Here is a 16,662-nt window from a genome sequence, read left to right on the forward strand (position 1 = left end):
TTATGATTCAGTCAGGACAACTCATTACATAAAAGAAGTAGTTTGTCTGTTCCCAGGTTTTGTTTATGGCTGGTTTATGACATGTGTGGGTTCATTGGTTCCTATTGCTTATTTATTCCCAGTGTTTGATTTATGTCTCTTTTTGTATCCTCCCCATCCTCATTTCTCCAATATGATATAATCAAAAATTTCTGATTATTATCTTGATAAAGAACTTTCCATGTCCTAGAATTGAGTTTCATTTCATTTGAATTGCATTTTTATCCCTCTCTCAGCTGGATCTGACTTGGATTCTACATTGATGTGCCAAAAGATCTTTCTCTTTTCCCCTGGTATACTGATATTCTATTCATCATTTCTTTTATTTTCTCAGGAGACTTGATGGATCTTGGAGCATCTATGGTAAATTCAGCCCTTCAGGGGATAGTTTCATTTCTAGGGTGTGTCTCCTCTGAGACTAAATTAGTAGCCTTTGTTTCTATCTCTCTTTGACCAGTGGTTTGCACAGGATGCTGAAGAACTGAGAACAAAATTCAGATTTGGGGGGGTCCCCCAGTGCCTCTTTGGAAAACTCTTTCCTTCCTGTTTCTCTTCCTTCATTCTCCAAATCTTTCTAAGCTTTTTTCTTCCCAAGGATCCCAATGCAAGCAGAACAGATCACCACCCCATGGGAATACACCCCACCTTCTCTTGGAGTTTAGAAAGACAGATGAGTGGGTTGTTTAATCTAAAGGCAATGCCACACCCAGATAGACACAGGACAGTCATGCAGGGAAGCGGAGCTCATCTTTGGGCTTGGGTGATATGTCTTTGAAGAGATAACATGAAACATTTCTTTCAGCAAGAAATGCCAGTAATAGGGAGTCCCCAGGCAGTTAAATGGCCCTTTTATGAGATAGGGAACTGCTCATGGGAGACTAAAAACTGAGTAATAGGATGTTCTGATGACAATAGAAATGAGGATTAATAGAGGGAAACCTATTGTATTGCATCTACACCCACAACAGATAGTGTATAAAAGGTCAGTGAAGGAAGTCCAAATTTTACACTTGGGTAGCTTGACCTTGGAATCTAGTAGAAGTACTATTTCTAAGACCATGACTTCTAGCAGCCGTGGAAACAACTCTTCTAGGGGTTCTCTTAAGAGTTGTCTGAAGTCTTCTGGCAGAAAGGCTGTTTCTATAGCTGGTCATCCTGCAAGTTCTGTGCCCAAAAGCTATCCTTTCCCTAGCATGAGATCTAGTCCACACCTGGCTAAAAGCTATCGATCCAGTGACAGGATCCAGACCTTTGGATCCCCTTCAGACCAGTCAAGTCTCAGAATCTTGCCCAGATGCCGCTCAATGCATTCTCCTCTGGGAGCCCACAACATCCCTGCCAATGTTGGCACCTGTAGCTGGTTTGGTGATGTTGCTTTCAATGGCAGTGAGAAAGAAACCATGCAGTTCTTGAATGATCGTCTGGCCAACTACCTGGAGAAAGTGAGGCAACTGGAGCGGGAAAAGGCAGAACTGGAGGGAAAAATCCAGGAATGGAGCCAGTGCCAAGTCCCTAACATGTGCTCCAATTATACCTCTTATTTCAAGACCATTGATGAGCTTCAATGCAAGGTAAGGAGAGACTTTCGAAGTCCAGAACCAAATGGGAGAAAGAAAAGATGATGACAGGAGAATCTGAGGATGGGACTGGGGATCTTCTGGGCTGATAGAGAAAGGAAAAGCATCATTGTTCTGACTCTTAAGTAATATTTCTTTACTTTTTTTAATGTCATAGATTTCTTGGGTTGGGGAAACCTGGAATCATGTTTTTAAATTTATAGAATAAAATATAGGAAGACTAAAAAGGAAATCAATTATATAGGATATCCCCAAAGTTTGAGTACAGTATTGACCTTTGTACTAATTAAAACTTTTGGTCATCTTATATTGACAAGATGACAGCTACATATACATATATGTATGTATGTATATAATCCAATATGTCTATAATCCAGTTTGCTTCAGTTTACTCTTCTGCAAAAATGAGCTAAAGACAAAAATGACAACTTGTTTCAGTATCTCTCTTAAGAAAACCCCAAATAAGGACATGAAGAATTGAACATGACTGAAATAACCCAACAATATACAATATACATACATATGTATATGTGACTGTCATTTTGTCAATATATGTCACTTCAGTCTCAGTTTTCCCATCTATAAAATGGAGATAATAAGAGCACCTACTTCTCAGGGTTGTTGTGAAGATAATAAGATGCTATTGTAAAAACACTTTGCAAATCTTAAAGTATTATACAAATGGTAGCTATTATTGTAATTTGGGGTCATAATAATCCCTTTCTCTCTCAGCATTGCTTAACACAGGTGTAGGGAAAATCTTTGGAACTAATTCATGACTAATAATGGAAAAGCAAGGAATTTTAAAATAATGGTATTAATTATGCAAGAGATTTTCCTCTATTTGTAACATAAATACTTCATTAGGGGATTGGAATGTATTCCCCTCAAAATTTTATGAACCTTCTCATTTCTAGATTCTGTGCTCAAAGGCAGAGAACTCCAGGTTGGCTGTACAGGTTGACAATGCTAAACTGGCTACAGATGAATTCAAGACTAAGTAAGTCTGCCTGAAACCAGGCTGAGAATGAATTACCAATTTTTGACACTCTTAATGCAGTGTGGTTGAAAGAATACTGGCCTTGAGAGTCAAAGATTTCAGTTCAGGCCCTTGCTTTGTCACTTATTAGCCATGTAAATATGGTTGTCATTTATTTCTCTAGTCTCTGTTTCATTGTATGTAAAATGGGAATTATAACACTGACACTGCATATGCAAGGAAGGTATTTTGTGAAATCCTATATAAATATGAATTATTACAAATTCCCTTGAATTTGTTTGGCATCAGGAAAACTAAGTATTTATAAAAAGAAAGATAAGAAAAAAGGAAGGAAAGAAGGGAGGGATGGAGGGAGGTTGAGAGAAAGGGAAGAAGGAAGGAACAGAATTTCAAAAGTTTATGCACATAGTATTTTCTAAGTATATATTTTTTTCTTATCAGGAAGTTAAAAATTAAACCCAAGAAATTTTCTTGAGTAGAGCTATTTGGAAGATTTATTGTTGAGTCAGTCATTTGTGTTTGATGTTTTGTGATCTCATGAACACATTGTTCATGGAGTTTTCTTAGCAAAGATACTGAAGTGGTTTGCCATCTCCTTCTCCAATGGATCCTTTTGTCAGTCCATCAGAGATTAAGTGACTTGTCCCTGGTCACATATCTGAGGCTGGTTCTGAACTCAAGTCTTCCTTACTCCAGGTCCAGCGCTCTATTCCCTGAGTCATCAACTGACTCACTTAAAAGATAACTGATAAACCAAAAGTATCATAATTTTAGAGCTAGACACTTCTAGCTTTTTACATTGAGCCCATCATAACCAAACCTCTCATTTCATAGGAAGGAAAGAAGGAAAAAAACATTTATTAAGCATTTATTTTATGCCAGACACTGTACTAAGTGCTTTACAAATATAATTTCTTTTGATTCTCACAAATTACATTGGGAGATAATTGCTATTATTATCTCATCTTACAGCTGAGGAAATTGATGTTAAGTTACTTGTTCGGTGTCAAACAACTAGAAATGTTTAAGGCAGTATTTGAACTCTGACTCTAAATTCGGTGCTATACCTACTAAGTCATGATGCTTCTTTTGAGGCTTCAGAGGTCATTAAATTCAACTCTTCATAGAAACAGGAAAGTTTCCATAACATCCCCTAGTCATCGAAAAGACACCACAGTGATGGGAAACTCATGAATTGCTTTTCAAGGCATCCTATTCTGTTTTTGAATAGCTCTCTCTGTGTGTCTCTCTCTTTGTCTCTCTGTCTCTGTCTTGTCTATCTCTGTCTCTGTTTCAGTGTCTCTGTCTCTGTCTTTGTCTGTCTCTGTGTCTTTCTCTCTGTATCTGTTTCTTCCAAATTGAAATCTCTCTCTGCAATTGTCCCCAGTAAGTTCTGATTCTGGCCTCTGTTTTCTCACTATAACTATTTGTATACTTGAAGACTGGGCAATTATATGATAGATAGACACTGAACTTGGAATCAGGTGTTCAAATCTACTTGGAATCAGGTATTCAAATTTGATCTCAGACACTTCTTAGCTGTGTGATTCCAGGCGAGTCTCTTAACTCTGTTGCTTCAGAGTCTTTATCTGTAAAGTGAACTAGAGAAGGAAATGGCAAAACCATATTGATATCTTTTAAAAAATTTATAATAATAGCTTTTTATTTTTCAAAATACATGCAAAGATAATTTTCAACATTTAACCCTTGTGTTCCATATTTTTCCTCCCTTCCCACTTTCCCTCTCCACTAGACAGCAAGCAATTCAATATAGGTTAAACATGTGCAATTCTTATAATCATTTTTCTAAACATATTTTCACATTTATCATGCTGCACAAGAAAAATCAGATCAAAAGAAAAAATGAGAAAAAAAACAAGCAAGGAAACAAAACCAAAAAAAGTGAAAATACTTGTGATCCACATTCAGTCCTCTCTCTGAATGCAGATGGCTCTCTCTATCACAAAGTCTATTGGAATTAGCTGGAATCACTTGATTACCACTCTGGTTTCCTTGCCATGAAAACCCCACATGGGGTCATGGAGAGTTGAGTATGACTGAAAACCAGTAGACAACAACAATAATACTTAAAAATTGCTCTCATGCCTATTATATTTCTTCTCTTCTTTAGGCTAAACGCTCCCATTGTTTCAGGAAATCCTGTATCTGGTTAATCATCAAATCAATCAGTTAAAAAGTATTTATTAACACTCATTTTATGCTATGCACTGTACTAAGCTCTGGAGCTACAAAGAAAGGCAAAGGACAATCCCTGTTCTTAAAGAGCTCACATTTGAATGAGAGAAACAACAACAAAAAACCCACTGGATATCTACAAGATACACACAGAGGACAATCTGAGATAATAAGACAGTTGGTGTATATGTGTGTGGGGGTTGAGAATTGGGCTTACTTTTGAAATAATCCAAAGAAACTAGGAGGTGGAGAGGATGGTCTGGACGATTCAAAACATGGGGGAGATACAAATGCAAAGGCATTGATTCTGGAGATGTATGCATAGAGTAGTAAGTATAATAAACCAATGTAGTTGGATCATGGAGTGCATGGAATGGAATAATGTATAAGAAGACTGGAAAAGTAGAAAGGAGCCAGGTTATTAAGAGGTTTATGTGCCAAATAGGATTTTATTATTGATACTGGTGGTAATGGGAGCCACTGTAATTTATAGAGTTGGGTTTGGAAGGGGTCACTGTATGTTCTTTGATAGTAAGAGCCATAGTTCATCCTTCTTGGTATTCCCCATCATTCTTGACCATAGTAGGAGCTTAGTAGGTATTTGTTGATTTACTTTTTTTCTTTCAATTTTTGAAATATTTATATTTAAAGTTTTCAGTTCCAAAATTATTTTTCAAATAAAGAAAACATCCCCCCTCACAAATCATAAGAGGCAGACAACAAATTAAGCAGTTATTTGGAATGGTTACCATTCGAGATTCTGATCTACCTTTATATGTATAGGTACAAGAGTGAGCTATACCTTCGTCAGCTGGTTGAGGCTGACATAAATAGTCTTCATAAAAATCTGGATGATCTGAGCCTAGCTAAGTGTGACCTGGAACCCCGGGTGGAGTCCCTGAAAGAAGAGATTCGGTATCTAAAGAAGAACCATGAACAGGTATGAGGTATTCAGGAATGATACAAATTAAGAATGTATTAGATACCAAAACCAGTGTAATTCAGTTTAGCTCAGCTCAGCATAGCCCAATCCAACCCAATCCAACCCAGGCCAGTCCAGTCTAGTTCAGTCCAGTACAGTCCAATGCACAAATATTAATCAATTAGTCACTATGGATAAAACTCTGTGTTAGGGGCTGGTGATAAAAAGAAAAGATAAAAAAATCTCTGTCATAAAGGTACTTACAGTTTACTGGGTGATGCAACATATAAACAAAGAAATACCTACATAATAATTTGAGGAAGTTGGACTATCAACTAATAGAGTAAGGGAAGGCTTTCTATAGAAGATGAGTTGAACCTTGAAGTTGGGATGTTAAGTGGAAGTGAGAAGGTGGTGTATTTCAGATTGGGGGATAGAGGAATAAGCAGCCTGTGTAAAGGATTGGAAACGTGAAATGTTAGGCAGCACTACTAGGAAGAGCAAGCTCTGTTTACCTTCTATGGATGCAGGGATTGGTCTCTACAATGGGGATTCTTCCCCTGCCCCCCAATACTTGTATTTGTATTCCTTAGGTATAAATTGTATTGACTAAGTATCCCATTTGTGCATGTTGGCTGCCCAAAGGAAGCTGTGAAAACATTAGGGGAAGGGTGAAAGGACAGATTATGATTCAAGAAAGACAAATGCATACATATACATGGCAAATAACATTCATTTATCATAAACTTAGAACTAGAGGAAACTTATCAACTATCAAAGTTGTCTAGGGAAGAGAAATAACTTGTCCAAGATATCACTGCTGGTAAATGGTAGAGCTGTGATTTGGATCCAGATCTTCTGATTCCAGACCAAGTGCTTTTTCCACTGCATCATGCAGTCTCCTATATTGGGGCGGGAAGGCACCCTTGAAAACATCTAGGCTGACCCTCACCTTTTACAGATGATGAAATTGAGGTCCAGAGAGTGAAAGTAATTGTCCAAGGTCACATAATTACTAATTAATGGCTGAAGAAAAGGGAAAGAAATGAATGATGCAATATTTACATTATGCAGAGGAGGGTAATGCTTTCTTTATGTATTTGGGGACTATATATATTGGGGACTGGCTTACCTGATAGTGAAATTAGCTGTTTCTTCATGAAACAGGCAATCTGCTGGATAAATCAGTTCCTGACCTTTATGCCTCTCTAGGAAGTTCATAACCTACAATGTCAGCTGGGAGACAAGCTCCGCATGGAGCTGGACACAGCCCCACCTGCGGACCTTAATCGGGTGCTGGGTGAGATGAGATGCCAGTATGAGGCCATGCTGGAGACCAACAGGAATGATGTGGACCAGTGGTTCATCACTCAGGTACAGGCAGTGGGTTCAGGGTCCAGGAGATTACTAGAAGCTTCTTGCAGGTGCTCCTATCTAATTTTATCTTTGTGCTTCTTCTGTGTTTCAGTGCGAGAGCATCAGTTTGCAGGAGATGTCCTGTTCAGAGGAGTTACAGTGCTGCCAATCTGAGATCCTGGAGCTGAAACGTTCTGTGAATGCTCTAGAAGTTGAACTGCATGCTCAGCACAAGATGGTGGGTCAAATAGCACTGGTTTGTTTTAATTTTTTGCAAATGTAAAAGATGGTAGAAGAAAGCTCTCTGGAAGAAAAGCCTTTGGCTTTCTGGATGGATCAATTGTAAAATCACTAAAACACATATCCTTTTTCCTTCCATTCCTCAGGGCTGTTTTGATTTGCTTTTCTCTTTTGTGCAAATTGTTGATTTGGAACATTCCTACATTAATCCTACATTAAATACAATTAATTTGTAATACTTTTGAGAACTGTTTGTTTTTATATCATTTGACTATTGATTGGGAAATGGCTTTTGGTGATATCCATTGCTTTCTCTATCTCTGTCTCTTTTGTTAATTGTTTATATATCTTAAGAACCAAACCCTTAGCAGAGAAATTTAATATAATTTTTTCCCTACTTGACTGCTTTGCTTCTTAATTTAGCTGCATTTTTTTTTGTCCATAGGGAAGATTTTTCCATTTTATGCAAAATTATCTGTTTTATCTTTTGTGATTGCCTCTATCATTTGTTTGGTTAAAAAAAAAAACATCTTCTACTTATAGCTGTGAGAAGTATATGATTTTCTGCTAATTTTCTAAGTAGTATGATTTTAAATATTGATCACATATTCATTTATAAAGTATTGTGTAATATGCTATAAGATATTGGCATAAAAGTGGTAGCTATGTGGTGCAGTGGATAGAGCGCGAAGTCTGGAGTCAAGAAGACTCATATTTCTGAGTTCAAAATTGGCCTCAGATATTTAACTAGCTGTGTGACCCTGGGCAAGTCACTTAACTTTGCCTCATTTGTTTCCTCATTTGTAAAACGAGCTGGAGAAGAAAATGGCAAATCATTCCAATATCTTTGTTAAGAAAACCCCAAAAGAAGTCACGAAGAGTCAGATACAACTGAAAAATGACTGAAAAAGGCATAAAGCTAATTTCTGCCAGATTATAGTTCCCCCAGTAGTTTTATCAAATAGGAAATGCTTTCCTAAGTAATTTATATTTTCCATTTTATAAAAATCTAGATTATTGATTCCAATTATTTCATTCATTCATTCTTCTTTATCTAGTCTGTTTCATCTATTCTGCTTTTTATTTTTAACTAGTCAGATGGTTTTTTGACAACTGTTGCATTATAATATAGTTTAAAATCTGAAAATAATATTTCTTTTTGTTCCTAACTCTCTTTATTACTTTCCTTGATATTCTAGATCTTTAGTTTTACCAAATGAATCCAAAGATCTCTTTGTAGTTTGAGTAATACAATGATTAAAATTATAAATTAATCTGGTACTATTGTAATCTTTATTATATTGGTGCCACACTCTTTCTTCCATTTCTTTCCCTAGCACTACAGAAAAATGATCTGAAATCCTCACTGGACCAGCCAGAGACTTTTCTAAACTACCTACTTATTTTTAAATTTTGTTTACATTTCTCATTTGTTAAGGCTTAAAAGGTAGCATACTAGGGTCTTAAGTCAGTCTGAAGTCTCCTATTTTGACACTTAGTAATTGTATGATTGTCCAAATAATTTAATTTCTATGGACTCAAGCAAATTCATAGGACTTATCCTTTCAGTTATAGATGAGCTCTGATCTATGTTAGTGGAAGGCATTCTCTTGTTGAGAGTCTTCCATGCTGGTGAAATCATAGATCCTTTACATGTTTGTATACTTCTCATTTCAGAAAGATTGTTTGGAAAATTCATTGACTGAATCTGAGACTCGTTACAGCACTGAGCTGGCTCAGATGCAGTACCTGATCAGCAATGTGGAGGAGCAGTTGGCTGAGATCCGGGCTGACCTGGAGCGCCAGAATCACGAGTACCAGGTGCTCCTGGATCTTAAAGCTCGACTGGTGTGTGAGATCTCTACCTACCGAAATCTGCTGGAAAGGGAGGACAGAAAGTAAGACTTTTTTTGTTGGTGATTTCTAGCAAAACCCTAGACATGTGCTTGAGTAGATCTTGATGGTTCACAGTTTTTAGGCAGAAGTGAGATTCATGTGAGATCTTCATCAAATTTAATAGTGGGAAAGACCTTAGCTTAAAAAGGTCAGGGTCCCCTGCTTCATCTGTGCAATTATGGCTTACTTAAATACAATTCACTTGCAACTCAAGACATCACGTTTCTGAGGTCATTGGTCCTCTTAGAAAATGAAGAAGGAACAACAAAAATATCATAGGATAATAGATTTATAAACAGAGGTGAGTGAGGGACATCAGAGGCCATTTGGTCCAGCCTTATTATTTTACAAACAGGGCAAATGAGGTTCAAGGAGGTTGAATGACAAGATCATAGTAAAATGCCACAGGTGGGAATTGGACTATAGAATAAATACTCATCTACTGTACCACACCATCCTCCAGGAATTGATCAGGTTATAGATGGCATGTGAGTTTAGGGAAATGTTGTTGTTCAGCCATTTTAGTCATGTTCTATTCTTTGTGACCACATTTAGGGGAGATAAAGGTTCAAGTTCTGCTGTAACATACATATACTGGATGAGTGATTTTAGACAGGTCACTTAATTCATTTTCCTCAACTGCAAAATGTGAATAATAACGGCACCCACCTCCCAGGGAAGTTTTGAGGATCAAGTATAATAATATTTATAATGCCTTTTATATAGTACTTGGCACACATAAGGTGTTAAATAAATACTTGCTTCATTCATTCCTGCAATCTTAGCTCCAATATTTCTTCCTAAATGTTTATTCTGTTTAAAATATAGCAATCCTTGTATTGCCCTTTCTCTGTGCCTCAATTCCTCTTCTTTCTGAAATTACCTCTGACAGGAGGTAATTTATTCCTGTCTTTATCCAGGGAGATGTCTTTGTTAGAAGGCAATGTAGTACATGGCAGGGTGATTCAACAACTTCATTCTTTTCTTGAGAAAGGTATATTGAGAGTAGAAAGTGTGAATTGAGCTCCTGGACACTGTGCTTGGAATCTTAAGGTCCAAGATTTAAAATGGGAAGGGGCCTATGAGATCATACATCTAAAACCTATCTTCTTTTACATTACATATATATTTAGTTCATTGGATTATTATTGGTTTCTTTTTTTTAAACATTTGGGATTTTCATGCCAACAGCTAAAAAATTCCTTTCTTTTTATCTCCCACAGGCTTCCATGTAACCCGTGTGCAACTTCCTCATGCCATACCTTGGGAGTTCCTGCTTTGAACTCCTCTCCTGCTCTTCCAAAGAGCCGAGGAGCTAAAATGACCAGCAATAGAACCTCCACACAGGGGCAGTTCTGATGTTCTTGCCATTTCAGAAGAGAAAGAGCAACAGGAGAAAGATTTCTTCTGTTGTTGCTATAGTAGAGTATATCCTATCAGGAAGTGTGCTCTTTTTGAATGCTTCACAATGAATCTGTGTTCTCTCCATGTTACCCAGCCTCTAAATCAGCCTATATTTTGGTCTTTGAAGAGTTTTCTTTATGGTGTTACCTTTCATCTTTTCTGTTTCTGAGGCAAGACATCTCTCCTGCCTTAATCTAATAAAGAAGTTCTGTTGCATATACATTGTGAGTTTTACTGATGTCTATTAGCTTCAGTCTATTGAGCTGTACCTATATCATCAAAAGCTCTTTCACAGCATGTTGGCAGTTCTTATAATCAGAGCAGAATTCTTAGGCCAATCTAAACAAATACAATCCAAAAGGCATTAAGTGTTTATTATATATAGGCTGAGAGGAATCATAGGATAGAAGAGATAAAGAAGACTGGATTTCTTGTTCAAGTCTTGCCTTTGACATATACTTCAGGCCACTTAATCTTTCCATGCCCCAGAAAATCTGCAAATAAATTATAGATGGGTTACATGCTTCTTTTACTGAAGAAATTCTTTTGCACCACGAGTCCCTTATCCCAATGAAATTTCAGTTTTTTTCCCAAGCAAAAAGTAAAATTTTCAGATAGGTACTGTGCTGGGTATTGGAAATAAAAAGACAGAAGAGAAATCAATCTCTGCTCTTAAAAGATTACTGAAAGGATGTGATATGTAAATTTATAAGAATATATATACTTAAGAAGGGAGAGAAAGCTAACAATTGGGGGATAAAGAAAGTTTTCCAGGAATTAAGGGGTAAAAAGTGCAGATGAGCCTTGACCAATTCCATTAAGAACTGGCAGGCCTAATTAACTTTTTAAAAATTCAACTTAATAAACATTTATTAAATGCCTATAATTAAGGATGCAAAACATAAGACTTAAGAACACATATACACAGTCACAATATGGTTTTGCAGTTCCCAAGGATCTCCTTAATTGTAGAGACAATTCTTATGGCAAAGGGACCTTACATCCCTATCATAAACACCAAAGGTCAATTGCTTGCAATCAATGGGGCAGCAAGACAAACTGGCTGAAAGAGTAAGGCATCCTGAAAAGGGGTTGAGGAGTTTGTACTAGCTGCATCAGGCTATCCACCACTTTGACCATTACATTCCCTCTGATCTAAGTAAAAACATCCAGAGCCTTGCTCCTCCAAGGACTGTATTATTTTTCTATTTGTGTAACATTTAGCACAATGTTTTGTGCATAAAACACAGTTAATAAATGGTTTTCATCAATTCACGAATTAATTAGTTAATTTCAAATCTTAATGGTAATTGGGCAGGACATAGTATATGTTAGATAACACATTTATCAACAACAGTTTTTAAATGCAATCGGAAAAGAACCTGAAAAGATACCAAAATAATAAGATAGAAGACTTGAGCTATACAAGGGTCTTATCCACCATACTTACTCTATACAACTATGGGCAGAATTGAATTAGTGTTAGTCTTACAAGCGTTAGACCTACAGCACTATGGAAGTACTTTTTTGGTACATAAATAGGCTGCTGTATGGTACAGATCTAGAATCAGGAAGACCTAAGTTCAAAGCCAGTCTCAGACACTTACCAGTGAGGTGATTTTGGTCAAGTCCTTTCTTCTGTATGCCTTAATTTTCTCATTTCTAAAATGGAAATAATAATAATACCTATCTCCTAGGGTAGTTGTGAGAATCAAATGAAATAATGTTTATAAAGGGCTTTGTAAACTTTCAAGTGTTACATAAATATAAGTGATGATGATAGTCAATAATAATTGTGATACTTTGTTGGTTGTAACTAAGCAGAAGCACTAGCAAAAATTTTTCTACTTTTTTTGCACTAATGTGCTGTGCTGCTTTCTTGCTGTACTAATATTCCAGTGTCCAGGGCATCATTTTATCTCTGAATATTTAGCTGCAGATATTTGTGTCAAACTGATGGCATCATTTCTCAGTCAGAGAAGGGAAAGTTCCTTTCTCATCCATTTCTGTACAATTTGGGGAAAGAAAAACTACACTAATATGGATGCTGTGTTGATGGATGCATCAATATCCTTTTCCTCTATAATTTTATTCTTTTTTGGAAAATTCCATCTACCAAATATTATCCATGTTACTTTGAATATTTTTATTATTTCTTATGGCCCTATAACATTCATGTATCTCAATTTATTTAGCCACTCACAAATTTATGAGTACTCACTCTCCCCAGATTTTTGTTGCTGTAAAAGTATAGTAATGAATATTTTGGTTTAAATCATGAGACCTTTAGTCTTCCTTGGGGTATATGAGTAGATGTAAGATTTCCTGAGTCAAAGGGTATGAAAAGTTACTATCTTTTCCCTCTTAGTTTCAAATCATTTTCCAGGGCAATTGGATCAATTTGTAGCTTTTCCAACAATGTACTAGTGTTCTTGAATTCCCAAAGCACCTATATTACTTGGATAGATTTATTCAAATAAGCTGGGTTCATTTTTAGAAATCTTTTTGGGAGAGTGTAACAGAAATGCATTTCTGTAGGATTACCAGATGTGGGGAGAGAAAGATTGACACACTCCCTCTATACTGAGAAGGAATGGGAATATACCCTTCTGATGTGGAAGATGAACCATTAATCCCAAAGAAGTAAGAGAATCATAGAATCTCAGAGACTGGAGGAACCTCAAATTGTCTAGTCCAATACTGTCCTGATAAAGAATCCCCTGACAATAGGCTCCTAGTGATGATGCTACAACTACTTAGCTACTTAGTTTTTGTTTTTCATTCTTCAAAGATTTCCATGCTTTATTTAGGAACCAGAGTGAGGTCTCAGGAGCTAAACAACTTCACTATTGAATTAGAGTTAGGTTGAGAGGCAGTGCAGAATAGTGGAGAAAGCACTGCGATTGGAGTCAGGAAAAACCTGGGTTCAAATCCATACTCTAAAGCTCAATAGTGTTTTAAATGACTAACCACTAATGTTGACTTTCAGTTTCCTCATCTGTAAAGGGGGTATAATAATACCTGTAATACTAACCTCACAGGATCGTTATAAGGGTCAAATACATTATGTAATAAAAGTACAATGTAAATGTTTGCTATTGTCATTCTTAAAGTGAAGCTTAATTTTCTGTATTATTATTATTATTTTAAAAGCAATCTCTAAACAAGTTAAGACTTATTTCTATGAAGGTTGAATAAGAAATTGTATCTTTCCCCTTTCCCATTTCCCAAAAGCTAATCCCAAAAGATAATAGATTTAGATGTGGAAAGGACCTGAGATGTTATTGAATTTAACCTTTTCATTTTACAGATAAGGAAACCTTGGCTTAGAAAGTTAAGAGTTAGAAGCATCTTAGCTAGACTTAGCTTACCATCAAATGGACAACTCTATTTGAGCTCCAGAGAATCAGACCTCAAGAAGAAACTTTTAAGCACAATGTTTTAAAAATTATTAATATTTTATTTTTCTCCAATTACATGTAAAAACAAATTTTAATATTACTGAAATTTTTTTGAGACCCAAATTCTCCTTCTCCTTCTCTCTGTCTCTCCTCCCTGAGAAGGCAAGCAATTTGATTTAGGTTATACATATGAATACAAAAAATGTGATAAAGGACATAGTCTACTAGTCATTTCATTGGCTCAGAATTCCAGGTATTTATTAATAATTCCTGGAAGGCAATGAAGAAACCTCCAGATTTCACCTATTTCTGAATCCATTGGTTTGTGGCTCAATTGTTCTGCCTTAGTAAACAACTGTCAGTGAATCCATAGAGTACCTATAGCCATAACCAGCTGGAGAAAGCAAGTAGATTTTTTGAGGAGTTTAGATGATTGAATAGTGAAAAAAACAAACAACAATCCCATTTTTCAATGGATTTACAGAAGGGATTTGTGTCAATATTTATTTTCTAGGGAAGAAAAGGTATCAAAACAGTCTGAGTAGCTATAGATGGGGAAATCACCATCCTTATGATGGCTAGAATTGTTAATTCAATTCAATTTAATTCAGTTCAATTCAATTTGATTGGATTAGATTCATCTTAAGTTAGATCAAGTCAAGAAGCTTTGATTTAGTGCCCATTTTGTTTCGTTACTTAGGCACTAGTGATACAAAGACAAAAATGAAAATAGTGTTGTCTTTAAGGAACTTACATGCAGAGGAAGCAGCTTGGGCACAAGACATCTGTAGGATTCTGCTTTGTTCTTGTTGTTCAGTTGTTTCAGTCAGGTCCCCATTTGGGGTTTTCTTGGCAAAGATACTGTAGTGGTTTGTCATTTCCTTCTACTGCTTATTTTACAAATGAGGAAACTGAAGTAAACAGGGTTAAGTGACTTGTCCAGGATCAAATTGCTAGTAAGTATCTAAAACCAGATTTGAATTCAGATCTTCCTGATTCCAGGCCTAGCCCTCTATTCATTGCTTCACGTAGGTTGACTTGAGGACTCTTTAGGATCCTGATGTTCATCTTCATTTCCTCATGCTTCTTGGAGGAAGCCATACTTGGTATTTTCAAGCATTTCTTGATGAGCCCTAGATTTCCTTTCCTTCATCTGGTTTCTTATGATATAGATTAAAGAAAGAACAAGCCTGAGCACAAATATGATATATATCCTGAAGGAGAAGTACAAGAGAGGAAGAAGCAATATCATAGTTAAACCAGTGGATTTCCATAATTTGAGATTAAATTCCCATTTAGCTTGAATGTAAATGGCTTCTCTTCTTTCCTACAAAACTGAGATGAACTCCAAGAATGACTAGATTTCTTCTGAGGATAATCCTTCTATAATTTGACTTAATTTCCTTCCTTTATTGTCATTTTCTATTAAACCTGCTTCCCTATGTATGAGCCTATCATTGAGCATTATGGACATAGGGATAAACTAGGTCCCCACCTCCTTTCTGGAGACACAATCCTCACCTTCAGGAACTAATAAGAGATATAAAGACATGTATATATTGGTGGGAATAAAGACTGCCTGTCTCCTTATTTCCCACTGATGCTATTCTGCAATTTTCTGCCATTCCTCCTAGCTCATCTGTTATCTGCTGGTCCCAAAGTGATCCTTTTAAAGGGTTGCTGTGGAGGAGTAGGCTAAACAGAGTTCTTGGGAGTGGCTTATCCTTGGCTCTTCTCTTCACATGTGGCTGCAATTTCCATAGACCATCACTGTCTGCCCATTCCTTTGAGAAGGACACTAATCAACTGAGTATCAACTCTTTACAAAGCAGACAGCAGCTGCTATATTATTATGCAAAACAGTCTTTGAGTTCAAACCTCATCAAATCCATAGATCCAGCGTCAGTTCAGCCATCAGGGAGAGGAGTCACCTCCAGACATAAAGGGCAGTGATGTTTATAAAGTAAAATATGCTGTTTGGTCAAAGATGAGAGAAGTATGGTCTGCAGCCAGGGAAATGATTCTGGTCAGTCAATAAGGTCCACAGCAAGATCCTATTTAGCAAATCAAAGGAAGCACTTCTAATTGTTCATTCTCAAGGTTTATGGAGAAACTCATTGTGGGGCAGGATAGGTCAACAAAGACATGTTTGAAGATGGAACAGATTTAGATTATATACAGAGATCTCTAAGAATGAAGTGAACTTCTGAAGTGAGCTACCATAAAGAATTACTCGTAGTCAAATGATTCTATTGCCTGACACAGAGCCATTATTATCAAAGAATGGGCTTCTGATGCAATCCAAATTTGGGCAGAAGTATTTTCTAAAAAAAAAAAAAAAACTTTTAAAAATAGTATTTTATTTTCCCAAATACATGTAAAGATAGTTTTCAACATTCATTTTTGTAAGACTTTGTGTTCCAAATTTTTCTCTTTCTGTCCCTTATTTCCCCCAACCCAAGACAGCAAGCAATGTGATGTAGGTTAAATATGTACAATTCTTTTAAACATATTTCCATATTTGCCATGTTGTGCAAGAAAAATCAGATGAAAGGGGGAAAAAGGTCATGAGAAAGAAAATAAACAAACCATGCCCCAATATACAGTCAATCTCCATATTTTTCTCTCTGG

General features: G+C 36.4%; 1 protein-coding gene across 1 annotated transcript; it reads left to right on the forward strand.

Annotated features, from left to right (window-relative positions):
* Window positions 1–1,343: 1,343 nt before the first annotated feature.
* Window positions 1,344–10,825, forward strand: LOC127561344 (keratin, type I cuticular Ha1-like). Its single transcript, XM_051996619.1, has 7 exons — window positions 1,344–1,610; window positions 2,534–2,616; window positions 5,596–5,752; window positions 6,947–7,108; window positions 7,203–7,328; window positions 9,008–9,228; window positions 10,450–10,825. Exons 1-7 carry the CDS (start codon window positions 1,344–1,346, stop codon window positions 10,583–10,585), a joined length of 1,152 nt encoding a protein of 383 aa, XP_051852579.1. The 3' UTR covers window positions 10,586–10,825.
* The last annotated feature ends 5,837 nt before the right edge of the window (window positions 10,826–16,662 follow it).

Source organism: Antechinus flavipes, chromosome 4 (genome assembly GCF_016432865.1).
Source record: "Antechinus flavipes isolate AdamAnt ecotype Samford, QLD, Australia chromosome 4, AdamAnt_v2, whole genome shotgun sequence".
Taxonomy (NCBI): Eukaryota; Metazoa; Chordata; class Mammalia; order Dasyuromorphia; family Dasyuridae; genus Antechinus; species Antechinus flavipes.

Coding starts and splice junctions, on each gene's coding strand:
- LOC127561344 (XM_051996619.1), top strand. CDS start 1,344: ATGCATTCTCCTCTGGGAGCCCACAACATCCCTGCCAATGTTGGCACC. Junction 1,611..2,533: donor TTGATGAGCTTCAATGCAAG/GTAAGGAGAGAC, acceptor TCTCATTTCTAG/ATTCTGTGCTCAAAGGCAGA. Junction 2,617..5,595: donor ACAGATGAATTCAAGACTAA/GTAAGTCTGCCT, acceptor TTATATGTATAG/GTACAAGAGTGAGCTATACC.